Source organism: Haliotis cracherodii, unplaced genomic scaffold (assembly GCF_022045235.1).
Source record: "Haliotis cracherodii isolate W230 unplaced genomic scaffold, xgHalCrac1.p SCAF_23, whole genome shotgun sequence".
Classification (NCBI taxonomy): Eukaryota; Metazoa; Mollusca; class Gastropoda; order Lepetellida; family Haliotidae; genus Haliotis; species Haliotis cracherodii.
In genome coordinates this window covers 12,970,333-12,996,700 of record NW_027266279.1, presented here as the reverse complement: position 1 = coordinate 12,996,700, position 26,368 = coordinate 12,970,333, and the positions used below count along the sequence as shown (strand labels likewise).

At 43.2% G+C, this 26,368-nt stretch overlaps 2 protein-coding genes across 2 annotated transcripts in view; both read right to left on the bottom strand.

Annotated features, from left to right (window-relative positions):
- LOC139471531 (transmembrane channel-like protein 3) overlaps positions 1 to 7,528 on the bottom strand; it is a 57,284-nt gene extending 49,756 nt beyond the window's left edge. Inside the window, exons 1-5 of the mRNA XM_071253906.1 lie at positions 7,450 to 7,528; positions 4,498 to 4,635; positions 2,942 to 3,050; positions 2,198 to 2,329; positions 674 to 743 (exon numbers count right to left, since the gene is read on the bottom strand). Of these exons, the coding sequence (XP_071110007.1) occupies positions 674 to 743; positions 2,198 to 2,329; positions 2,942 to 3,050; positions 4,498 to 4,621 (435 nt within the window). The 5' untranslated portion in view covers positions 4,622 to 4,635; positions 7,450 to 7,528. The remainder of the gene's footprint in view (positions 1 to 673; positions 744 to 2,197; positions 2,330 to 2,941; positions 3,051 to 4,497; positions 4,636 to 7,449) is intronic.
- Positions 7,529 to 16,277: 8,749 nt separating this feature from the next.
- Positions 16,278 to 26,348, bottom strand: LOC139471575 (ubiquitin-conjugating enzyme E2 J2-like). Its single transcript, XM_071253951.1, has 8 exons — positions 26,240 to 26,348; positions 23,545 to 23,669; positions 22,429 to 22,469; positions 21,665 to 21,767; positions 21,050 to 21,140; positions 19,314 to 19,361; positions 18,175 to 18,255; positions 16,278 to 17,924 (listed from the first exon to the last, which is right to left on the bottom strand). The coding sequence occupies exons 2-8, from the start codon at positions 23,667 to 23,669 to the stop codon at positions 17,682 to 17,684; spliced, it is 732 nt and encodes a 243-aa protein (XP_071110052.1). The 5' UTR covers positions 26,240 to 26,348; the 3' UTR covers positions 16,278 to 17,681.
- Between the last annotated feature and the right edge of the window lie 20 nt (positions 26,349 to 26,368).

The following is a 26,368-nucleotide window of genomic DNA, read 5'->3' as shown; positions in this document are numbered from 1 at the left end:
GCACTTCCGGCGTGTCAGCTAGATGTGAGTGGATGGGCGAAGTGGTGCTAGTGCTGTGGTTTTTAGCACCTGGAGAAACCCACAAACGTTAAGGTGTTGACAAACCAAACCATATCCGGTCTATGTACTTGAGCTCAAGTCAAACAGGTAGTGTCACTTTCAGCACTTGGTGCCACTTCAAACACGTCATGTCACGTTAAACGCATGATGTCACTTCAAACACTGCTGTCACGTTGAACGCATGAAGTCGCTTCAAACACTGCTGTCACGTTGAACGCATGAAGTCGCTTCAAACACGTGCTGTCACGTTAAACGCATGATGTCACTTCAAACACGTGCTGTCACGTTAAACGCATGAAGTCGCTTCAAACACGTGCTGTCACGTTAAACGCATGATGTCACTTCAAACACTGCTGTCACGTTGAACGCATGAAGTCGCTTCAAACACGTGCTGTCACGTTAAACGCATGATGTCACTTCAAACACGTGCTGTCACGTTAAACGCATGTCACTTCAAACACGTGCTGTCACGCTAAACGCATGAAGTCGCTTCAAACACGTGATGTTTCAAAAACGTGATGTCACGTCAAAGGCTTGCTTCCCTTTTCACTCGTTCCCTTATAACTTTCCATCATTATATGTCATTTGCATATCAAGTGATCCGTAGCATTACCTGGGATTTCGTTGTTCTATTTTTTAAGCTTGTGTACATGGAATCTGCGTCAAGATTGCTTCTGAGGTAGCTGTACATGGGGCAGAAATATAAACATCAGCAGTATCTGTTATTGAATACACATAATCATAATGTTGTATCACAATAGCCCATAATAACCTGAATATCAACATATAAATGTAAGGAAGGTACAGGATTTTATTTGCCCTCAGAATGTTTATTTTATTCCGTGTCTAATTGCATGTGATAGACGTGGTTTTCATGTCTAGACACTGTGGTAATGTTGGCTTTTTCTAACCCGGTTGGTTGGTTGGATGGTTTGTTGTTTAAAGCCGCACTCAGCAATATTCCAGCTCTATGACGGCGGTCTGTAAATAATCAAGTCTTGACCAGACAATCCAGTGATTAATATCATGAGCATTGATGCACGCAATTGGGATCGATGACATGCTTCAACTAAGTCAGCGAGCCTGACCACCCGATCCCGTTAGTCGCCTTTTACGGCATGCATGGGTTGCTGAAGACATAGTCTAACCCAGATGTTCACGGGTCTTCTAACCCGGAATATATACGGAGGGCAAGCAACATCTACCTGTGGTATCTGCCAACCTGGGGAAAACTATTGAAGGTTTTGGTCAGTCTGCATTATACCGATGAAGATAATTGCCTACATGTACACTGAAAAAGCATCTGCCTATCTTTGGTTTACTATTTCAGGCTATTGTCAACCTGCAGATTGTTTCTTTGTTGTTTAACGCCACAATCAGCAATATTCCAGCTATATGACAGCTATATACATGTATAACATCGAGTCTGGACCAGACAATCCAGTGATGGACATCATGAGCATCGATCTACGCAAGTGGGATACGATGACATGTATAAAGCTGTTCGGCAAGCCTGGCCACTCGATCCCGTTAGTCACCTCTTACGACAAGCATAGTCACTTTTTACGACAGGAATGGGTTGCCGAAGACATATTCTACCCCGGATCTTCACGAGCCTCAACCTGTAGTATACAGGGCCCCGTTCCTCAAAGCAATTTTAGCGCTAAGGTGATTGTAAGTCCCATACTTTAACATTGGCTTACGATCATTGTAGCGCTCAGATCGCTTTGAGGAACGAGGCCCGGGTGAATACAATTGCCTGCCTGTGGTATACTATTGAAGGCTATACCAAATGCGTAGTAAAGTGGTGGAGACAACTTCCTACTTAGTGTCAGAAAGCCTTTTGAGGCCAAATGTCTATTATTTCGTTTCGTTGTTCAATTCCACTTTTGTTATATTTGATTTCGTTTCCTTTACCATTTTCCAATTTCCATATGTACCAAAATGGCAGCCTCTAGGCGGTGTGTTGACCATGTGCATGACCAACAGAAATACAGTCTTTTATGTCTAAAACAGCCTTGGCGTCCTATATCCATCACGAACCGCCCAGCCCTCGCCCGTGCATCCAAGCACCGTGTTTTCACTTAGTGTACAGCTAAGAAGGCACCTGCCTAACTCTGGTTGTATCCGTTAGTACCTGGACAGTTTGAGTTTCTGTTGCATCTGGAGAGGCTGCTCACGCAGTTTGTTGAGGAAGTCCTGATGCACGGACCCCCCTGCCTCCATCTCCCCTGATTTCACAGCCTCGATGTCGTCCGACCAGTCGAACCTGCCATCAGTGAGTGAGTGAGTGAGTTGGGATTTATGCGGCTTTATACACTGTCAGTTTGTTTGTTTGTTTGTTTGTTTGTTTGTTTGTTTAACGCCGCACGGTCACATTAATAGGAGAAAAGCAGGGTAAATGAAGGCCAAAGCTTCATCAAACTTTACCCAATACATATCATGTGTTATACCGCATACCACATACTGGCTGCATATCAGATGCCTCGGTAAGGGGCAACCATAGGACCACAAGGCTCTGTCGATCACCTAACTTGTAAAGAATTGTTTTTTCACTTATTTTTGTCCAATCATCTGAAGTTGTGCAAAAGACTCTAGCAAAAACTTTAAAAAATATTTTTGCAACTTTGTTTACGCCAATGATGTTGAGTGCAAACAGTGATGCCTTGAACAAACATGGATCTTGCTTTTGTCATTACCATTCACACACAGTTTACACCATGTGCCCTGTGGTTCTTAAGAACAAGGGGCGAAGGGGGTAGCCTTGTGGTAAAAGCCAATGATGAGAAGATGCCAAAATGCCCGAACGACGGCAGACAGCGGACATCGCGCGACGACCTGGGTTCACTTGATTTTCAGTCAGGTGAGCTGGAAGATTTACCTTTGGTTCTCGTGGGAATAGCGCATGTTGTAGATGACCTCATCCATAGTCTTGCGTTCTTGTCGGTGTCGGGGCTCAGGGGAGGGCTGGCAGCTGACCCCGGGGGAGTCTAAAACTCAAACAAATACAATTACTGGCACCTGATTTCTCTAAGATTTAAGGGCACGTGCTGCCGTCTGAGGGCCACAGGATGTCTCGGAGGACCTTTATCATTGTTTTATGTGTCTGGGATCTGTACTGACACAGGATGTCTCGGAGGACCTTTATCGTTGTTTTATGTGTCTGGGATCTGTACTGACACAGGATGTCTCGGGGGACCTTTATCGTTGTTTTATGTGTCTGAGAGCTGTACGGGCACAGGATGTCTCGGGGGACCTTTATCGTTGTTTTATGTGTCTGAGACCTCTACTGACACAGGATGTGTCGGAGGACCTTTATCATTGTTTTATGTGTCTGAGACCTCTACTAACACAGGATGTCTTGGAGGACCTTTATCGTTGTTTTATGTGTCTGAGAGCTGTACTGACACAGGATGTCTCGGAGGACCTTTATCGTTGTTTTATGTGTCTGAGACCTCTACTAACACAGGATGTCTCTGAGGACCTTTATCGTTGTTTTATGTGTCTGAGAGCTGTACTGACACATGATGTCTCGGAGGAACTTTATCGTTGTGTTATGTGTCCGAGAGCTCTACTGACACAGGGTGTCTCGGAGGACCTTTATCGTTGTTTAATGCGTCCAAGAGCTCTACTGACACAGGATGTCTCGGAGGACCTTTATCGTTGTTTTATGTGTCCGAGAGATCTACTGACAATGCAAGAATAATTTCCATGTGACGCACGCGGACCAGAGAACCAGAGAGTGTCATTTATCAAAGAGACAGTAGCATTTATAAAAAAAAAGCGACAAAACCCTTTCCGTATTCATAAGAAATCTCTTACCAAAACAGAGTCGATTGTACAATTACGACTATATCATGAGCCAAAACGTGAGAGTATCCTGTCCCACCGGTGGCACCAGTCACAAACACAAGGCAAAGGCAAAGGCAAGTCAAGAGACTATCATTTATCAAAGGATGAGTATCATTCATGAAAGAGAGTATCATTTATCAAAGGATGAATATCATTCATCAAAGAGAGTATCATTTATCAAAGGATGAGTATCATTCATCAAAGAGAGTATCACTTATCAAAGAGAGTATCGTTTATCAAAGAGAGTGTCACTTATCACAGAGAGTATCGTTTATCAAAGAGAGTATCATTTATCAAAGAGAGTATCATTTATCAAAGAGAGTACCATTTATCAAAGAGAGTACCGTTTATAAAAGAGAGTATCCTTTATCAAAGAGAGTATCATTTATCAAAGAGAGTATCATTTATCAAAGAGAGTACCATTTATCAAAGAGAGTACCATTTATCAAAGAGAGTATCCTTTATCAAAGAGAGTACCATTTATCAAAGAGAGTATCATTTATCAAAGAGAGTATCCTTTATCAAAGAGAGTACCATTTATCAAAGACGGCACGACGACTGCATGCACAACAGGTATTACGTTACCTTCCCGGGAGATGTTGTCGCTGAAGGCGGTGTTGCTGAGGCCACTGTAGTCGCTGACACTGGTGGGGGAGCGTGTCAGACGTTGCCTCTCGTCATTCATCTCCATCGTGGTCGACCGCTTCATTTAAGTGTGGTGGACTACATGTAAAACAAGAACAACTTTATGCGAGGCATAAACACGGCGCCAAGACCAATGTTGTGTGATGGAATGATAATCTTTGTATTCTAATTGCAGAAAATGCTGAACCATGACTAACAAACACCTGCTGCAGCCTAGTGCCCCCATGGGCAGTGACTATGCAAAGTGAAATGTATTAATCTATCAACGCTTTTGATTTTCGGGCGGTGGTTGATGCCTTGGATGGGAGTTTACTTGACACGCCGGATTGGTCTCCAACCGGGTAGCTGCGTGACATAGCTGGATATTTCTGCTGGGCTGCGGCACTAAACAACATGCATCCATTCTTACAAGTATGATGCCCACTGTTGATGTCCCCAGCTGGGATAGTCCTTCCCCACGCTGAACAACGGTCTCGCCTTTTGCAGGTGACGTTGTTAGAATTGTTTCTCAAAGCATCAAATGGGTATCCAGTAGGAGGAGGTTGAAATGTGTATGCAGAACCTTCCAGCACCTTACAGACAGCTGGGTTGTATACTCCCCGGGGAGCTGAGAGTGATGTAGTTGTAAAGATTACAATTGGTTAAGAGTGGGTGAGTATGGTTTTACGCCGCTCTTAGCAATATTCCTGCAATATCACGGCGGGGGACACCAGAAATGGGCACATTGGTGCACACTGTACACACGTGACGAGAGAAGGCTGTAACCACTAGGGCTACACCACCACCCCCAACTGGTTAAAAAAAGAGTGAATGTTTGAATATTGTTTCATGTCTCAGTCAACAATATGATAACCGAGATAAGATAAGTCATTATGTAAATTGCTTGTTGTTTAACGCCGCGCTCAACAATATTACAGCATTATGACGACGGACCAGACAAACCATTGGTTCCCTTTCAGCGTCCCTTTTGTACCCACTGGTCCAGTCGTCTAAAGCGTCCCTTATGTACCCACTATCACCTATTAATGGGGACACGGATGGTCCAGTCGTCTGAGGCGTCTCTTATGTACCCACTATCACCTATTAATGGGGACACGGATGGTCCAGTCGTCTAAAGCGTCCCTTATGTACCCACTATCACCTATTAATGGGGACACGGATGGTCCAGTCGTCTGAGGCGTCTCTTATGTACCCACTATCACCTATTAATGGGGACACGGATGGTCCAGTCGTCTGAGGCGTCTCTTATGTACCCACTATCATCTATTAATGGGCACACGGATGGTCCAGTCGTCTGAGGCGCCTCTTATGTACCCACTATCACCTATTAATGGGGACACGGTTGGTCCAGTCGTCTGAGGCGTCCCTTAATTACCCACTATCACCTATTAATGGGGACACGGATGGTCCAGTCGTCTGAGGCGTCTCTTATGTACCCACTATCACCTATTAATGGGGACACGGATGGTCCAGACGTCTGAGGCGTCCCTTATGTACCCACTATTACCTGTAAGCGGGGACACGGATGGTCCAGTCGTCTGAGGCGTCTCTTATGTACCCACTATCACCTATTAATGGGGACACGGATGGTCCAGTCGTCTAAAGCGTCCCTTATGTACCCACTATTACCTTAAAGCGGGGACACGGATGGTCCAGTCGTCTAAAGCGTCCCAGTGTCGGTCGGGTAGCCTGGTGGTTAAAGCGTTCGCTCGTCACGCCGAAGACCCGGGCTCGATTCCCGACATGGGTACAATGTGTGAAGCCCATTTCCGGTGTCCCCCGCCGTGATATTGCTGGAATATTGCTAAAAGCGGCGTAAAACCGTTCTCACTCACTCACTCTAAAGTGTCCTTTATGTACCCACCATTACCTGTAAGCGGGGGTACAGATGGTCCAGTCGTCTAAAGCGTCCCTTATGTACCCACTATTACCCCTCCCCAGGTGACCGAGTTGCCTTAGACATCGTACAGGTAGATATTACAAGCAACTTGAGAACGGGTTTGATGTAACGAAACAACAGGGCACCATTCAATGCTAACTCAACGGTTTGTTTGCAATCGCTGCTACATTTAATCAAGACGCAGCGCTCCTGGTTTGTGCAGGGGAGGTTTCTCCCAGCCTTCTTGTACGACTGGGTACTTAACAAAATATAACATAGGAATAAAGCCCGAATTGACGCAGGTCGTATTTGACGAGACCCACCACTCCAAATCATTTATTTGTATAGCGCACATTCCAATTCATGACTGCTCAAAATAGCCTAAACCATGACATGTCAACATTATTGCCCGGGTTAATGTATGCGTGCGCACCACTTGCCACCCATGAGGTGACTATTGCGTTGTACACTGGACCACATTCCACCAATGAGGTGACTATTACGCTGTACATAGGACCACATGTCACTCATGAGGTGGCTATTACGCTGTACATAGGACCACTTGCCACCCATGAGGTGACTATTGCGCTGTACATAAGACCACATGCCACCCATGAGGTTCGACATAGCGATGACCTATTAATGATCACAATCGACATCATCGTATCGTGGCACAAGCAAGGGACGCAACTACGCGACAACATCCGGTTACAGAATCGTTTGGGTACCCACACATCAGGAATCTGAGCTTCCATTTTTCATTATGTAATCTCGTCAAAATATAGCAAAAGTTATATTTTCTCTTTATTACGATCGGATTATTTGTTTCGAAAAGAGAACAGGCCCACTGTGTACATAGAGAAGGAAATGGTTGGTCCCTAAACAAGACCAGTGTCACCCAGCTTATCACAGAAGCACGGTAAACGGGGAAGGTTTTTATTCATAGACACAATAAGAATGAACATGTGTCTAATAAATACAGTCATATATGATAAAACCAAAATAGTACTTACGGATGCTGAAGTCAGTTAAACGCAATGTCACTCTCGATTTTCATTTCGTGTTGTTGATATTTCATCTGGGGAGTGAACGCCACGGATAGGACGGACGTCATGTGATACAACTCGTTATCCGGGAGATACAGATAAAGCGATGTAATGTCACTGAAACATCACGCAGCAGAAACGTCTTTACCCGAAGGCTCGGGTACGTCAAGAAATGTCCGGATATGTGGCTTCCTGGTCCAATTTAAACAAAGGGAGATGTCACTCACTCACTCACTCACTCACTCACTCACTCACTCATTTATCTATCGCTCACAACTCATTTATTGCCATCACTCACTCACTCACTCCATTGATGAAGCTTGCGTAGGCTGCTAATGACGATCCTTTATGTAACGGGTCCCCGTAAAAACATTACTTGGGTCACATTATTTAATATTTCAGGGTTTGCGGACTTTTTGCTAACAATCAGCTTGGTCGGTTGTAATAAATTTATGAATATATAAAAACATTTTTATTGACATAAAATTTGGTCGATCGGATGCGTGAGAAATATGAAAGCTATTAATCTGTTGAAAGTATAAGATGTTTACAATTTAAAAAGAAACACGAATAGGTACTAGTATCTATTTCTGTCAGGGAATACGTCAGTCTATATATAAGGTGGTTGCAGTGCAGTAGCTTATACCATGCATTTGGTCACGAATTATGATATATAATAGCAGTCAATTCATATTTTCATAATTCATCAACGATAGAGCGGTCAGACGAAAAAAATGTAAACTATTTTTCGTAATCTCTAATGCAACTAGCGATTCCTGTCGGTCTAATTCGAAAACAGAATCAAAAACAGAAAACCACGTGGGGATGCCGGTTAGAATTGTTCCCGGTTAGATTTGTTCCCAGTTCCACTGGACCTTGTTCCACTAAGCGATCGTTACGCAACGACAGTCGTAAGTCTACGTTAAAGTATGGGAGTTAAAATCACCTTAGCGCTACGATAGCTTTGTGGAACAGCCCCAGGTCGTAAAGGGTGACTTAATGGAACTGATGGCCAGGCCCGTTGACTTGGTTGAGTGAGTGTCATCGTACTTCTACGGAGGGGAACGTTGCAAACAATATCGATCACTGGATTGTCTTGTACAGAATGGATTATTTATAGTCCGTCAATATGTGAACTGTCGCCTGAACATCTTAATGATGATCCATGGCGCCCGGTGGTGTTGGCGCACTAAAGGTCATTCTGCAATTTTACACAGTTCATCTTTATCGCGTCGGCCAGTGGAATCGAACCCGGACCAGGTAAACATGTGCTTGATGACATGACCAACGATATACACGTCATCTGACACTCGTTCAAGCAACAGGTATGGATCCCCGCCTTCTCGACGTCACCTGTCAACCTTTTCATTCGTCACCACTCGCCCCTCTCCGTAACCTGCAAGAAGATATTCCCGGAATAACACGAGTTGGTCACGAATGTCAACCTTTTGTATGACTTTGTTTATTCGGTTCTTATCGTCACCATTCGCCCCTTTCCGTAACCTGCAAAAATATATGGCTTGTCCTGGAATGATTGGCGGGTCCATTGGGGATGGGGAACCAAACGTAGGCAGTAAAAATGACAGAGAGATGATTTTGATATTTTGGGCCCCTCCCTTTTCAGAAATACTTGACCCGCCCTTCGGAATGACACGAGTTCGTCACGAATGTCAGCTCGTGTGTTCGCCCCAGCTGTTTTCGCCCGGGGCTGGTCAATAAATAAAGCGCGCCACAAATATGTATAATGTCCCTCTGTATTTCCACATCGTGTCTCGTTTCCATGTTACTGATAGACAAGGTAATCTATCATTCTCTTATGATTAATACCCTGGACACGCTTCCACGGAGCGATCTTTGCGCTACGACTATCGTAAGCCAGTATGGGAGTTACGATCACCTCAGCGCCGAGGTGGCTTTGTGGAAGGGGGTCAAAGACTGTACTTTCATGATTGAAATGTTTCTTTGTTGTTTAACGCCGTACTCATCAATAATCCAGCTATGTGACGGTGGTCTGTAAATAATCGAGTCTGGACCAGACAATCCAGTGATTGACATCAAGAGCATCGATCCACACAATTGGGACACGATGACATGCATCAACCAAGTCAGGAGCCTGCCTCGGATCCGTTAGTCTTCTCTTACCACCAGCATAGTTGACTTTTAATGCAAGAATGGGTTGCTGAAGAAGATTGAAATAAGTGAAAATATTACTTTTGTTGTGGCCTTTACACTTTATCTTAAAAGACAAGTTATGTTCAACATTATCTTGTACAGTGAGCGAGTTGGGTTTAACACCGCTTTTAACATTATTCCAGTTATATCACGGTGTGTCAGCTTAATGAGGGAGGAAATCCGGAAGTGATGCAGGTCTCAGACGTTTGCCACTTCATGAGCGGGTATGGTGCTGACAAACCTTGAAACATAATCGGAGCGAGATTCGAACCCACAATCATAGGTTTCTGGCGCGCCAAAGGGACGCAACTCTGCACAGCGAATTGCAGTGCCTTCGACGACTTGGCCACCCATGCCCCCTGACTTGTACTGATTGTCAGAATGATGGAATGCCATGTTACATGCAATGTAGGTTGACTGTTTCTAAAATCACAGCAAATGAAATGCAATATCAGTATGTCTTAGTTCCCACATTGAGCATGAAAAGATTTGTTTGTTGTTTCACACCCCACCCCGCAATATTCCAGCCATATGATGGCAACCTGTCAATTATCAAGTTTGGACCAGATAATCCAGTGATTGATATTGTGAGCAACAATACAGCTGTCAGTGCATGATGACAAGCTATCCACTGAGTCACCTCGCCTTAGTCGCTTCTCACAACCAGCATAGGTTGCTGGTGTAAGTTTTCTAACCCTGAATCCCCCAACAGGATGTGCATTAAAAGAAGGGACATAATAAATGTAAGGGCTTCAAAAATTAAAAGATTTTGTATAAAAACAACGACATCACATACACTTCACCATTTTTTTATTATTTATTACCGTATATGAGAACACATTTTTTTTCACAAAATTTATAATAAGTGTTACTTTTTAATATTGTACAAACAAACAGCATTCTCTCTCACACCCCACTGAGTCATTCAAGTACTTCACATACTCTGTATCACAAGCAAAGACACGATGACTTAAGAAATAACGCAAGGAGCCACACACACATCTGTACAATCAGTGGCAACAGGAGCTTTTTTATTGACCATACCAATTTATATTTTAACTTAGTCTACCCCAAAATACAGAATAAAAAAAAATAATTAAAAAAACTAAAATTTTTTTTTTGAACAATGTTTTGAGTGGGAAAGTGAGTGAGTGCAGTAATATCATTGTGTGTCAGCTAAATATGGGACGAAAGCCTGACGTGATGCAGGTCTCGGGTGTTTACCAATATGGCGAAATCTCCTTAAAATCAGATCTAGGTTCTCGCTGCTGTTTTGTTTAGCGATAATGACAACTAAGATCTGATTTAAATGAGTTCTGGCGTGCCAAAGGGACACAACTCTGCACAGCAAATTCTAGCACCTCAGACATCTGGGCAACCCAAGGTCCCAAAATTGTTTTGAAAGAAAAATAGTCAAACATACCGAAAAACAATTATTTTTACATTGACTCCTCTATGAATTTTTACAAGAAAAAATGCAAAATGAGAAAATAAACAGGTATGGCCTTATTCAATTGTTCAGATGGCATGTGTCTTAAACATATTGGTACATTGTTGAATAATCAGTGCAACTGCACATTACATCATAAGCAATGATGTATCTAGATGGCCTTGATAATGATTACAGCATATCCTATATCACATGATCACAGGTGCTCAAACTACGACATCTAGTAATCATTATCTGGCTGGTCATTTAACAAAACTGCATTGTATCCCAGGATTTTATCATCCTCGTTTATCACAGAATTTATTCTGTACACAACTGAGTACCAGCAACATTATTATTAGTCGTAAAAGAGTCAGTCAGTTGGGTTTAACGCCGCTTTTAACAGTATTCCAGTTATATCGCGGCGTGTCAGCTTAATGTGGGAGGAAAGCCCGAAGTGATGCAGGTCTCAGACGTTTACCACTTCGGTGAAACCCACGAGCACGGGTATGGTGCTGACAAACCTAGAAACATAATCGGGGCCAACCGGGATTCGAACCCACAATCATAGGTTTCTGGCTTGCCCAAGGGATGCAAGGCTGCACAGGGTGCCCCCAGTTTGAGAAATAGTACCAGGGGCCTGTTTCACAGTGCAATCTCAGTATTACGATTACCCAAAGTCAGTGGTGCAGAGGAGTTATGATAGTAATAGGATGATAATCAGTCTGTGGAATGGGGCCCATCTTATGTTAAATCTGATCCAAGCACTGTGAGATTCAGTTCAAAATGACACTTTAACCATCTTGCAACTTGCGCTGTGAAATCCTGCAGGTTGCCAATAATGGCTACAAGCCAGGTAAAAAGTGCTTCAGGATATTATTCCCCACATATCTTAATTCATATCAACAATGACTTCCAAGATGAATATTTTGCAGATATCAATCTGATCAGTATGAAATTACGGCACTGATATTTCTTGTGTAAATTACATACACACTATACCCCTACTATCTGCAAACATTATCCTTTCTAGGTAATTATTTTTTTTAAATACTTCAGAAATTTTCTCCTCGCCTTTCTTCAACGAGATCACAATTATATCCTGACATAAACTTACTATCCAAACTATCCTCTACTATCTCCTGTTAACCATATATTAGGAGAAGTCACAAGTTAAAGTCACTCGATTTGTCTGTAAAATGAAACCACTATTTAGCCAGTGAATGACAAGATTAACCAAGGGTGTTTTTGGAGACAAAAATTGTGAAGCAAATTTAGCGGGGACACTAGCATTTGTTTCTGTGTCTGTGCCTTTAGACCTCTGTGTCTTGGGGTCTTTTCCACAACTTAAAAGTTGAATTTGGTAGAAACATTTTACCTTATTTCACTTTGTGGTTGTGTGGGACATCTGACTGCTTGGGAAACATTACAACAGACAGGCATATTCTAAACAAATGTACATCTCACAGACCAGCTTGCCTTTGGCAAAAGGCAGTTACTCATAATGGACAGACTTTGAACAGTACCGGTATTCAAGTTACATCTTATTAGCCTAGCTTCATGAGGGAGGAGGGGCGGTCGGGTAGCCTAGTGGTTAAAGCGTTCGCTCGTCACGCCGAAGACCCGGGTTCGATTCCCGACATGGGTACAATGTGTGAAGCCCATTTCTGGTGTCTCCAGCCGTGATATGGCTGGAATATTGCTAAAAGGGGCGTAAAACCGTACTCACTCACTCATGTGGGCGGAAAGCCCAAGTGATGAAGGTCTCTGATGTTAACAACTTCAGTGAAACCCATGAGCACAGGTATGGCGCTTACAAACAGCATGATCGGGGTAAACAAGGATTCAAACCGACAATCATATGTTTCTGGTGTGTCCAAGGGATGCAACGCTGCAAAGCAAATTGTGGCATCATAGACAACTGGGCCACATGTGCCCCGGCTTAATGAAGGAGGAAAGCCTGAATTGAATCGGGTCTTAGACGTTTAACACCTTGGTGAAACCCATGATCAGGTGTATGGTGCTGAGAAACCTAGAACCTAGAAAGATAATAAGGGCGAACCAGGATTTGAAACCATGATCATAGGTTTCCGGCGTGACAAAGGGATGCAACTCTGCACAGCAAATTGCAGTGTCTCAATGACTGGGCCACCCTTATTGTTGACTTGACCGCTTTTACATGAAGTGAGTGAGTGAGTATGGATTTACGCCGCTTTTAGCAAAATTCCAGCAATATCACAGCGGGGGACACCAGAAATGGGCTTCACACATTGTACCCATGTCGGGAATCGAACCCGGGTCTTCGGCATGACGAGTGAACGCTTTAACCACTACGCTACCCGACCGCCCCCTTTTACATGAAGTCCAAGACGGCAATGGCACTATAGGGGTATGAGAGGCCCAGGTTAAATATGAACTGGAGGTCTTGGTCCGCTTATAGTGAATGATCGTGGGAGTATGGGTTTACACCGATTCCAGCAATATCACACAGCAGGGGACACCAAATATGGCCTTCAAACCTGGGTCTTCAGCATGACATGCGAACAAGTTAACGACTTAATGTTAAGTTAAACTGACCATAGTTCAATACACTGATATGTTTTTGATGGTCAAAATACCATTAGTCACTAAACAAAAACAAAGACAGTAATGTCAGTCCATTTGAATGGAACTTAAGAGACGAATCAAATTGAAAATTCTACTGGAGTCTCTCAGTGGCTTACTCTGTAATTAACACAGTACACTTCTTACTGACTTTAATACAGTTTATTTACATACAGGCAGCCGTCATAACATGATATCATAACAATCATACACCGTCAAGACCTTGTTCTCTGAAAATTCATAAATTTGAGTATTCGTAATGTTCATTATTAACATGATGATGAGTGAGTTTGGTTTGACGCTGGTTTGAACAGTATTGCAGTTATACAACAGCATGTCAGCTTTATATGGGAGGAAAGCCTGATGGAGGTCACAAGATGTTCACTACTTTCTTTAGTGAGTGAGTGAGTTGGGTTTAACGCCGCTTTTAACAGTATTCCAGTTACATCGCGGCGTGTCAGCTTAATGTGGGAGGAAAGCCCAAAGTGATGCAGGTCTCAGACATTTACCACCTCGGTGAAACCCACGAGCATGGGTATGGTGCTGACAAACCTAGAAACATAATCTGGGCGAACCAGAATTCGAACCCACAATCATAGGTTTCTGACAATCCAAACACAGGCTATGGATTGTCAGAACAAGTCTCCTATTGTGGGCTCACCTGGGATTTCAAAACTATGACCAGTACAGTGTTCCATTAGGTGACATACAGCAAGTTCTATGACAATTACCTTCTTAACGTGATCTTGTCGATATTAATGGAAATTCTAATTTGACCAAACATATCAAAATATGCAAAATTCAAAAATATAGTTTGTTTGTTTTGCTTCTCACCAGCACCATGTCAACTACTGAAGTACTCCCCACAACAAGGCAAGTATTATACTGTATCAAATCATAACATCTCCTTTGATAGGCTGTTGCATTTGAAAATTCATATTTCAGGACTTTCAAACTCCACCACGGCAAATGCTGAGTGCAAAGACACAACTTGTGCAAGGACACCCACCAGTCTGTGTTAAATATCAATACCTCCCAACAAAAGCACAACTCCGTCCCGACCTTAAGGGCCCCATCAACTCACTCCCACCCTTAAGGGCACCACCAACTCCCTCCCACCCTTAAGGGCCCCACCAACTCCCTCCCACCCTTAAGGGCACCACCAACTCCCTCCCACCCTTAAGGGCCCCACCAACTCCCTCTCACCCTTAAGGGCCCCACCAACTCCCTCCCACCCTTAAGGGCCCCACCAACTCCCTCCCACCCTTAAGGGCACCACTAACTCCCTCACATTCTTAAGGGCCCCACCAACTCCCTCCCACCCTTAAGGGCCCCACCAACTCCCTCCCACCCTTAAGGGCCCCACTAACTCCCTCACATTCTTAAGGGCACCACCAACTCCCTCACATTCTTAAGGGCACCACCAACTCCCTCCCACCCTTAAGGGCCCCACCAACTCCCTCCCACCCTTAAGGGTACCACCAACTCCCTCCCGACCTTAAGGGCTCCACCAACTCCCTCCCACCCTTAAAGGCCCCACAAACTCCCTCCCACCCTTAAGGGCCCCACCAACTCCCTCCCACCCTTAAAGGCCCCACAAACTCCCTCCCACCCTTAAGGGCCCCACCAACTCCCTCCCGACCTTAAGGGTACCACCAACTCCCTCCCACCCTTAAGGGCCCCACCAACTCCCTCCCACCCTTAAGGACACCACCAACTCCCTCCCACCCTTAAGTGCACCACCAACTCCCTCCCACCCTTAAGGGTACCTCCAACTCCCTCCCACCCTTAAGGACACCACCAACCCCCCTCCCACCCTTAAGGGTACCTCCAACTCCCTCCCACCCTTAAGGGTACCTCCAACTCCGTCCCACCCTTAAGGGTACCACCAACTCCCTCCCACCCTTAAGGGCACCACCAACTCCGTCCCACCCTTAAGGGTACCTCCAACTCCCTCCCACCCTTAAGGACACCACCAACCCCCCTCCCACCCTTAAGGGTACCTCCAACTCCCTCCCACCCTTAAGGGTACCTCCAACTCCCTCCCACCCTTAAGGGTACCTCCAACTCCCTCCCACCCTTAAGGGCACCACTAACTCCGTCCCACCCTTAAGGGCACCACCAACCCCCCTCCCACCCTTAAGGACACCACCAACCCCCCCTCCCACCCTTAAGGACACCACCAACCCCCCTCCCACTCTTAAGGGTACCTCCAACTCCCTCCCACCCTTAAGGGTACCTCCAACTCCCTCCCACCCTTAAGGGTACCTCCAACTCCCTCCCACCCTTAAGGGCACCACTAACTCCGTCCCACCCTTAAGGGCACCACCAACTCCGTCCCACCCTTAAGGGTACCTCCAACTCCCTCCCACCCTTAAGGGTACCACCAACTCCCTCCCACCCTTAAGGGCACCACCAACTCCATCCCACCCTTAAGGGTACCTCCAACTCCCTCCCACCCTTAAGGACACCACCAACCCCCCTCCCACCCTTAAGGGTACCTCCAACTCCCTCCCACCCTTAAGGGTACCTCCAACTCCCTCCCACCCTTAAGGGTACCTCCAACTCCCTCCCACCCTTAAGGGCACCACTAACTCCGTCCCACCCTTAAGGGCACCACCAACTCCGTCCCACCCTTAAGGGTACCTCCAACTCCCTCCCACCCTTAAGGGCACCACCAACTCCCTCCCACCCTTAAGCGCACCTCCAACTCCCTCCTATCCACCCCAACCCACATTCAGAAGTGGTCTTGAAATGATTAACCCCTACTTATTTCCATTGACCATAATAATTTATTTCAATTGTTTACAAATGGACTATTCTTGTTTCACAGCTGCATTCTCATTTTTAATAAAAACTTTAATATTTCTTCTTTTTATGATAAGCCTTGGATCTTACACCATTTTTTAATCCATGAACTCAGAACATCCATATTTTAACCCCCCAAAAAACATTTACATTCAAATGTGGTTTCATTTCTAAAGTTAACTTGAGTGTGGTTTTATTGTCATAGCAATATTCCAACAAAATCATAAATGGTGGGGACTACGAAAATGTTACCACATCAGGGTAACCATGTGAGGAATTGAACCAGATCTTAGGCGAGACAAGAAAAGCTTTAACCACAAGCCCACCCCACAGACTCGTACAGTTCTTATTGGCCTTGTCATAATCATCATCTTGGGAAGAACATCGTTCATCTCATTTATAAAGCATAACAAATTCTTGATAAAAAAAACTAAAAGTAGTATGTACAAACAGATAGCAAAACCTTTCGTGTTTGATGCACAAGAGTGGGTACCTTTTCATCCTGACCATGTTATCACGGACAAATAGATAGATATAGTGATATACCAGAACCAGTCAATATATACAGGCATTCCTTAGATCTTCGGTCAGGGGCCAAAGTTGAAAGGTCAAAACAACACATCTTCCCGAGGCAAGAGAGTTAACTGACTTTAAAAGTCCATTTTCCACCCTTGCCGAACTAGGCTGGAATTCCTGGGCTCGATGATAGTGTCACCAGTGGTTATTACATGTACTACTTATGTCCCTTCTAAGTCTCTCCTAAGGACCAATCAGATTCCATCTCTCGTATCACTTGCATTTGCTTCAAACAAAATGGTGGCACCAAGTCAAGATCGATAATCAAGATCTATATTGTGAAAAAATGGGTCTTACATCGCGAAGTGATCAAATCATGTGAGCACCTTAATTAAAAACAAGAAAAGACTTCGAAAATATCTGTTGACAAGTTGGTGGTGTGCACATGCTTTGCAAATCCTGCAATCGACCAAAATCTGCATGACAGTTTACAAACCGGATTTCAATTTGGTTGCGCGATTTTGACTGGACTATGCATAGACTCTTAAGTCCAACTAAACTGAAACTCCATAATTCCAGCCTTTTTCGGCAAAAGTGGAAACTGGACTTTCATAGTCAGTTAACTCTCTTGCCACAGGAAGATGATAACAGCCAAACAGGACACTCATCTTCAATCAACGACACTTCTTAGCACATATTTCACTGTGTAAGCAAATGCTGCAAAACCAATTATCACAAATATATTTGTCAGAGCTGTTCCAAAGAATCCCTGATTTTGTCCGTTAAGTACAGTGTTGGGGTTTCCATTGAGCAAGCCACTGCGGCCATTCCTGGATCCGCCGTCCACGTTCCCACTGGAATCTGTGGAGCGCTGCATTTCCTCCTCCCGCCTCCGAATCTCAGCTCGGATGTTCTGTCGGAATTGATCAGAAGAAAATTACACATTGTTGCTCAAGTCAGCATCAAGATCCAAACACAACTGAATAATAACAGAGGGGGTTCATTGTGATTTAATAGCCTCTAATCGACCAATCAGAATCAAGTATTTTCCGAAATTCATGGTTGAACAGATGAAAGCTGAACTACACAACACGCCCCCAAAGGGATAAGACAAAACCAACATACAAAATGCCATCGCCACTTATCATGAATCATCAACCTACCTCAGCCACATCTGAGAACAGCTCACAGAAGATCTTGTCATTGAGGTTGAATGTTCCACTCTGTGCAGCCAGCTGACGTTTCTGAAGACATGACATACATTTGTAATCCTGGACTAGTCAAAGGCATCTTATATTTCTCATAGAGTAATCTGATCATTGTGGTCAAGGTTTTCTAGAATTACGGACTGAATCTAAGGATTTTGAAAAATATGATTTCTACCCAACATAGTGTGTGATGCTGAATTGTTTCTAAAGCATAGTCAACCATATTACATGAATAATCAACCATATTACATGCATAGTCAACCATATTACATGGATACCTGACTCAGACACATTAAAATGAATCCAAGCTCACCAGTCCTTGTTTTAGCTGCTTTATGCCGAGTGGCAGCCAGGGTAACAACAATTACCATGTTTAATGTCTTTCGGTGTGACACGGCCAGGGGTACAAACCACCGACCTTTCACTCTCTGTGCGGGATGCTCTATCCACTGACCATGAAAGCGGTTACAATGACATAAAACCGACACACAAGATGTCATAACTGTACCAATAATCTACATAGTCAGAAAATATGGACACAAAATAATCCTGCTAACTGCAAGGCCTCACATTTTAGATTTTTCGGTTCTCTGGCCCACCACCCTTACTGAAAAGCAGCCGGTCCACGAAATAAATTAAACATATTTTTTAATTATTTTTATGTCTCACGTTTGTAATAAAGGCCCTCTTATACATTAAAAAATGTTATATATAATTTCCAAGTCAGTTGAAGTCAATGACTGACTGACTGACTGACTGACTGACTGACTGACTGACAGAATGACTGACTGACTGACTGACTGACTGACTGACTGACTGACTGACTGACTGAATGAATGAATGTCAGCTACTTATTTATATTTCAACCGACCTTGTGTGGAAAAGCTGGAACAAATCCGTGAAACTCAAATTAAAAAAGTGTGGCCTTTGGCTCCCCGATGGTCATCTTTTCAAGCATTATTCCTACACAGCAGGTATCGTGCCCTGAGACCCCAAGTCAGTCAACTCTGTGGGCAAGGACTGAGCTGCGGGTATCTAATCTGCCCACAGTATTCTCACACTGAAACATATCGATAACACGTTGTTGTACTCACTGTGTAGTCTGAGGTCTCTATACTCCCCAGTGTAGGGCTCTTCTCCAACTAAAAGAAACAAGTGATATTCTCATGGACCAAATAAAAAACAAGCTGTACTATTTGTCTGGTTTTGTTGCCAGGTTCATAATAATTTACGAGATGTTCAAAACATCTGACTTTAACCTTCTTTGAGAGGCATTCAGAGTCAATTAGTACCTGTACTCCAGTGAATGAGTGAGTTGGGTTTTACGCCGCTTTTAACAGTATTCCAGTTATATCACGGCGTGTCAGCTTAATGTGGGAGGAAAGCCCGAAGTGATGCAGGTCTAAGACGTTTACCACTTCGGTGAAACCCACGAGCACGGGTATGGTGCTGACAAACCTAGAAACATAATTGGGGCGAACTGGGATTCGAACCCACAATCATAGGTTTCTGGAGTGCCCAAGGGACGCAACTCTGCACAGTGAATTCGCGGCGCCTTAGACGACTGGGCCACCCGTGCCCCCTGAGAGTCATTTAGAAGTTGGAGTGAGAAGGATAAGATATACAGATGAACAACTTCTTTTTTATAATTAGGCAAGGTTTCGGTGTAGGTTCCAACACCGCTTGATAACGGTGTTAGAACCTACACTGAAATGTCGTTCCTAATTATAATAAAGAAGTTGTTCATCCATATATCTTATCCTTACCTGACTCTAACATGTTTGACAGAAGACATACAACAAACAGTTGCATAATTCAATGCATCTACATCTTTAATTCAAGTTGTGCTGGGCTAAAAAAGGAGTGGCAATTTTATTTCCATTTGTGTCTGTAACACTATTTAACACTGAGTCTTAACCCCTGGACTTGATTTAACGTAACAGGGTGTCATATCAGGTTTTTTCTCCACTGCATCTTGAGCAGGCTGCAGTTAACTACTGATTGCACAACACATTAAGTGCCTGCATCACATACTTTATGAGATAATTAGAACAGACAATGAGTGAATGAGTGAGTGAGTGAGTTATGTTTAACGCTGTTTTTAACAGTATTCCAGTTATATCGCAGCGTGTCAGTTTAATGTGGGAAGAAAGCTCGAAGTGATGCAGGTCTTCGACGTTTACCACTTCAGTGAAACCCACGAGCACTAGAGTAAGTGAGTGAATTGTTTTTAGAAGCTGGAACCTTCGTTCAAGCCAGTTTCCACATAGGATTAAAAAAGAAGAAAGACTAAATGCATAGTGTCACATTAAATTTGCATGAATTTATCTTATAAGTAAGAAATTTCCAAAGCTGCCTTTCAAGCCGCAAGGCAAGCAGGTTCTGAATCCGTACAGGACCAATCATGCTAAGTCAGCCCTTCTGGCTTGAACTATTGGGCAACTACCATATTCAACACAATAAGCGCCCTGCTCTAATAAGTGCCTACTGCGATATTTACTAATATACTGACTGGTGAACAATCCCAATTAGCACCCCTTCCGATTAATCAGTGTACACAAGACTTATTTATTCATGATAATACTCACTCGTGAGTTATGAGCACCATTAATTATGGGCATTTAAATTCTGGAAAATATACTTTTTTTGTATCATATTAGGCTATCAGCATAAACCACAATATTACCGATCTTTCAGCTGGTTTTTTTTCTTACCAAAACTATATTCTAATATAGCCCCCTTTTTTTCTAATTTTGAGAGCGTCCTGGGCGCTTATTACTTTGAATACGGTATTTCCTGTGACTATTTTTGCTGTATCAGCATTAGTTACCATGAAGCTGAGCAGCCCTGTGAGTATAGTGGAGACAGACCATGCTGGGTTCCATGTGTCTGGATGGAAGTCACTAATGGAGAGACACAACCTGCAACACACAGAGAGATGCATCACCAAAGCTGAAACAATACACTTGGACAGACTATTTCTATTCCATGGTTTACACATCTTTGGTGAAAATGTCTGGTTGGAAACGATAAATGAAAAAGATATATCAGACCCATGTTTTTACTTGTTGCATTACCACATGAAGATCCGGGTAGAATAGGTCTTCAGCAACCCATGGCTGCTGTAAAAGGCGACTATGCTTGTCGTAAGAGGCAACTAACGGGATCAGTTGGTTGGTTGGTTTGTTGTTTAACGCCGCACTCAGCAATATTCCAGCTATATGACGGCGGTCTGTAAATAATTGAGTCTGGACCAGACAATCCAGTGACTGACATCATGAACATCGATCCACGCAATTGGGATCGATGACCTGCATCAACCAAGTCAGCGAGCCTGACCACCCGATCCGGTTAGTCGCCTGTTACGACAAGCATAGTTGCCTCTTATGGCAAGCAAGGGTTGCTGAAGACCTGTTCTACCCCAGATCTTCACAGGGCTACATACCTTGTGTTACACTTGAATCTGCCATTAGGGGTGATCATGTAGATGCTAGGTGGCTTGAAGGGGAACTCTCGTGGAAAGATGAGTTTACCGTGATACAGACCCCCTGAAACAGTATGTTGCCATTATCCACGGAGAATGAGAGCTTATTGCCCAAAGAATTTAAAGCAGTATACATCATCTGGAACCTTACACTAAGAACACATAGGAAGTCCCGGGTAACTGAAATTGTTGGAGGTGAGGTGAAATGGGATTTAACATGTTTAACGTCGCGTCCAAGTTTATTGCACTTATATAGCGACGTGCATGCACGTGTATGTGTGTGTGTGGCTGCTTGTACTAGTCCGGACTGATGCCGATTTATAGTGCTAGCCCACTGAGATACCATGCCACAGTTTCTGAGATACCATGCCGCAGTTTAACATGAATACCCTACTGAGACACAGTATTCTGACTCCGAGCCGACCAGTCCTTGTTTTAGCCCCTTAATACCGAGCGCCAGACAGGGTAACAACAAATACCATCTTTTAACGTCTCTTGGTATGATGCAGCTTGGGAAAATGTTGGACATGATCAAACTGAACCTTGATTATATTTTTTATCAGAAAAGAAATAACAGTTACATTTACCATGCATACCACAATTGAACATATCTTAATGATCCATACAGCCATGCTGTTTGTGCATTCCATGGGACTCGCAGCACCCATATTTTCAGTTCTATTCTCTACATTTTGTATCCAGTAAACCCTGTGTGTTGAGATTACCTTCATATGGAGAATTCTCCGGCCCTTGTACAACGTAATGCCTGGAACAGATTCAAACATCACATTGCATCATTCTAGAAACTGAACCATCAACCAAACACAATAGACTAACACTCAGACCCTGAAAATATCTAATTCTGATAGAAACAAGCAACTATGCTTCAATTTAAAAAGGAGCCCCTGTAAGATTGGAGTGGACCTGTGGAAAATGTATACTTGCCTTATTTAGTGCTGGGGCATTACGGGCGATTCAGATGGAAAATAATATGGTTCAGAGACTATGAGACAGACTGCAGACACACATTCAACATCAAATTTGAGTGAGTGAGTATTTTTTTACGCCGCTTTTAGCAATATTCCAGCAATATCACAGCGGGGGACACAATGTACCCATTTTGGGAACCGAACCCAGTTGTTCGGCATGACAAACGCTTTAACCACAAGGCTACCCGACCACCCCTTATACAACTGGAACACAATAAATCGACATGTCCTTCTATATCGGGACTATCATCAGTAAGGCCTATCAAGATGGTTGTGCAGGTGACCAATAAAATTTCATGCAGCCCGACAGAAAAGTTAACAGTCACGGGCAGGTGGGCAGGCAGTTATTTTGGACGCTGACTATTATGCATAAAAACTCTGACAATCCATACAAATAATCTCAGTATCAAATTATATATTTTTTTCTTCCAAAAGCAATGACATATAACACTTCACATTGGGTGAATATAACCTTTTTGATACAGGGATCAATTATAACCCATCAACAACAAGAGTGAGTGAGTGAGTTGGGTTTAACGCTGCTTTTAACATTATTCCAGTTATATAACGACGTGTCAGCTTAATGTGGGAGGAAAGCTCGAAGTGATGCAGGTCTTAGACGTTTACCACTTCGGTGAAACCCACGAGCACGGGTATAGTGCTGACAAACCTAGAAACATAATCGGGGTGAACCGGGATTCGAACCCACAACCATAGGTTTCTGGCGTGTCCAGGGGACGTAACTCTGCACAGCGAATCGCGGCGCCTTAGACGACTGGGCCACCCGTGCCCCCATCAACAACAAGAAGGAATTTCTGTAACCATCCTGACAAAGGGAAAGCAACACTTCACCATTCTAGCATGTTTGTTGGCAGTGGGACAGCCTTCACATAGGGTACTGGGTCCTTCATGATCCTCATGTAGTCCTGCTTGAGACGCGCAGTGGCGGTGGTGTTCACTCTCTTGCCACCCGACATCTAGAGGCCAAAGAAACAACAGGTAAGTAGAATTTCTGGAACCATGATAGCAAGGCGGCTGTATTGTACATAACTGCAAAAGCTGTTTCAAGATGGATACCATGTGTATACTGTCATACTGAATTAAAGGGGGAAAAGACAATGTTAGCAACATGGAGAAGTATATAATACTGGAGAGAGAGAGAGAGAGAGAGAGAGAGAGAGAGAGAGAGAGAGAGAGAGAGAGAGAGAGAGAGAGAGAGAGAGAGAGAGAGAGAGAGAGAGAGAGAGAGAGAGAGAGAGAGAGAGAGAGAAGAACTACTGTGTCAACTGGCTAAGTCAGCACTATTACAGCAGTAGAAACTAACTTGTTTGTCCACTAGTCCTTATAATGATAACATATAGGAAAACCCTTCAAAATGGCAAATTTCTACTAGTCCTTATGATACCTTAACTATTGGGCAGATTGGCAAGGACTACAGGACCAGTGCCAGTTTCTAAAGCTGCTATTACAACGGCTACAGCAATGTGACCATGGTTTAAGTTTATTGGTTCATACTGTGATACTATGTAATACAAGTAGCACCAGTCCCAAGACATGCACAATCCAAGGGTTAAAAGACGAGGTTCTATCAAATTACAAATAATACCTTTCTCCCTCTATTTGACTGGGCAATGTCTAAACAATTTCATCATCTTATTCTTATGCCTGTTTGCAACCATTAGTAAATGCAGATATTTGTCAAAGTTAATAACTATAAGTATTGTTTTCATTTTTGTATGTCTATCGACTTCATCCATGTTATAGCTCCGATCATCGAAGTTATTTTTTCACATTTTGAAATGGCACTTATATTTTGCCATCAGGACATGGACAATTGTAATTGCCATATTTAATCAAATATATCAAAACAAGTTCACAAAAGGTTATTACTCTGAGACTGTCCGAGGAATTTTAAACCTTTATGGACAAGTGTTTGATATATTTCACATCAAATGACACGAGGGTGAGATTACATTTATCAGTGTCTTGAGTGTAAAAGGTACAGCAAACCAGCTTCAGTAGCAGAGAGATTAGTGATGTCATTTGATTGAATATATCATGGCATCCGATGACATCACAATGGTCTGCAAAGCATTGTGATGCAATTTCATTGTTGCATATCTCCCAGGAGATACTGCTTGATCTTATCCAACCGATATCTCCTGGTAAAGCCAGTTTGGGAATGATTTATGACATTTTCCTTTCTATGCCACAACTGTATGTCTGCACCATGAATTAGCTGACAGATTTCTATCAGGAAGTGAATTGTACCCATTATCTGTATGATCAGTGACCATACTTTTATTAAGTGCAACAGGGATGTCAATCATGGCAACTGGCACAAGCCCACCCATCTGAGCACCTTTGGAATTCTGTACAACTCCTCCTGAGGACGATCTCTGCCGTAGGTCACATGTCTCAAAGAGACAAGCTCACGACATTCAGATTGTTAGCCCGACAGCTAACTATTCATGAGTATGCATGAATGACATGGTTTCAATATTCATTGGGTGACTTTGTAACAGAAAAGTGTGAGAGGGAACACTGTAATTATATGATGTGGATCCTTGTATGGAACAAGGAAGGCACGGTTACTGATGCCACAAGAGGAGTCGTCTTTTGAATCATTAATGACAAATTATAGGCCTAGTGAGTGAAAGTCATAAAAGTGGCTTGGATGGATACTCCAAGACAGTTTCCTGTAGCCAAAACAATTTGACATGAAACTACTTCATCCTGCTTTTGTGAGAAGAATAAATGCCACTGAAAATGTGAAAACAATAAAATAAACAAGAATACCCTAATAAGTGCATTTCTTTGCAGGTTTTGTGTTTTTCTCTTCAATGCTTGAAAATGCATTAGATGGGGGTTCAACCCCCTTAGAGCATTGTAGAGTTAGACCCTCTTCACAGCTTGTAAAACCTCATATCCATTCTTGTCAATACAAATCTTACTGATTTATTGCAAAGGAAGTCCTATGGTGGGTAGATAGTGTCCGGAATGTTGACGTTTAGATGAGTGCAACGTCAAATAGTAAAGTTGAAACAAAAATAAAAAGATTTTGAAAATAAAAATGCTTTCATAAACTGGCATCTGCTAAATTTGCTTCTATTATATGTGTAAATACCTTTACAAATTTGAACTGACCCTGCATAAAACTGACAGAAAATAGAAACATAGTAAACATTTTTGTCTTGTTCAAACAGGAACAGCTGCAAACTCTAAGGACAAGTGAAAGAAGTTTTACTAAAGTCCCCTGGGCTTGTCTTAAAAAAATGCATTTCTAAGGCTGCATAAGTACGTCAAGGTGGAAGAAAGTCATTGCCAATTCAACAAATAAAATTCGACAAATACTGGGATTTTTTCGCCCATATTGTTTCTAACCAGATTGGGATGCTATACCCATTACACTGGGCCTGTATGGGACTAAATTAGTAAATATTTGCTTTCGTTTCTTTCAGTCGCTAAACAGGCTCTACGGGATTACAATTACTCAAAACGTCGTCAGTACATTTGTCTTGAAACTGAGAAAACGCTGCACACATACCTTTATATCGATGTTCGTGGTACTTTTGATACTATTATGTCGAAACAAAATGTGTATTGTCCAACTCGTATGACATTATTTTTCCACTTCGGAAGAAACAGGAAATGATGACTACTCAAAGTCAGATCT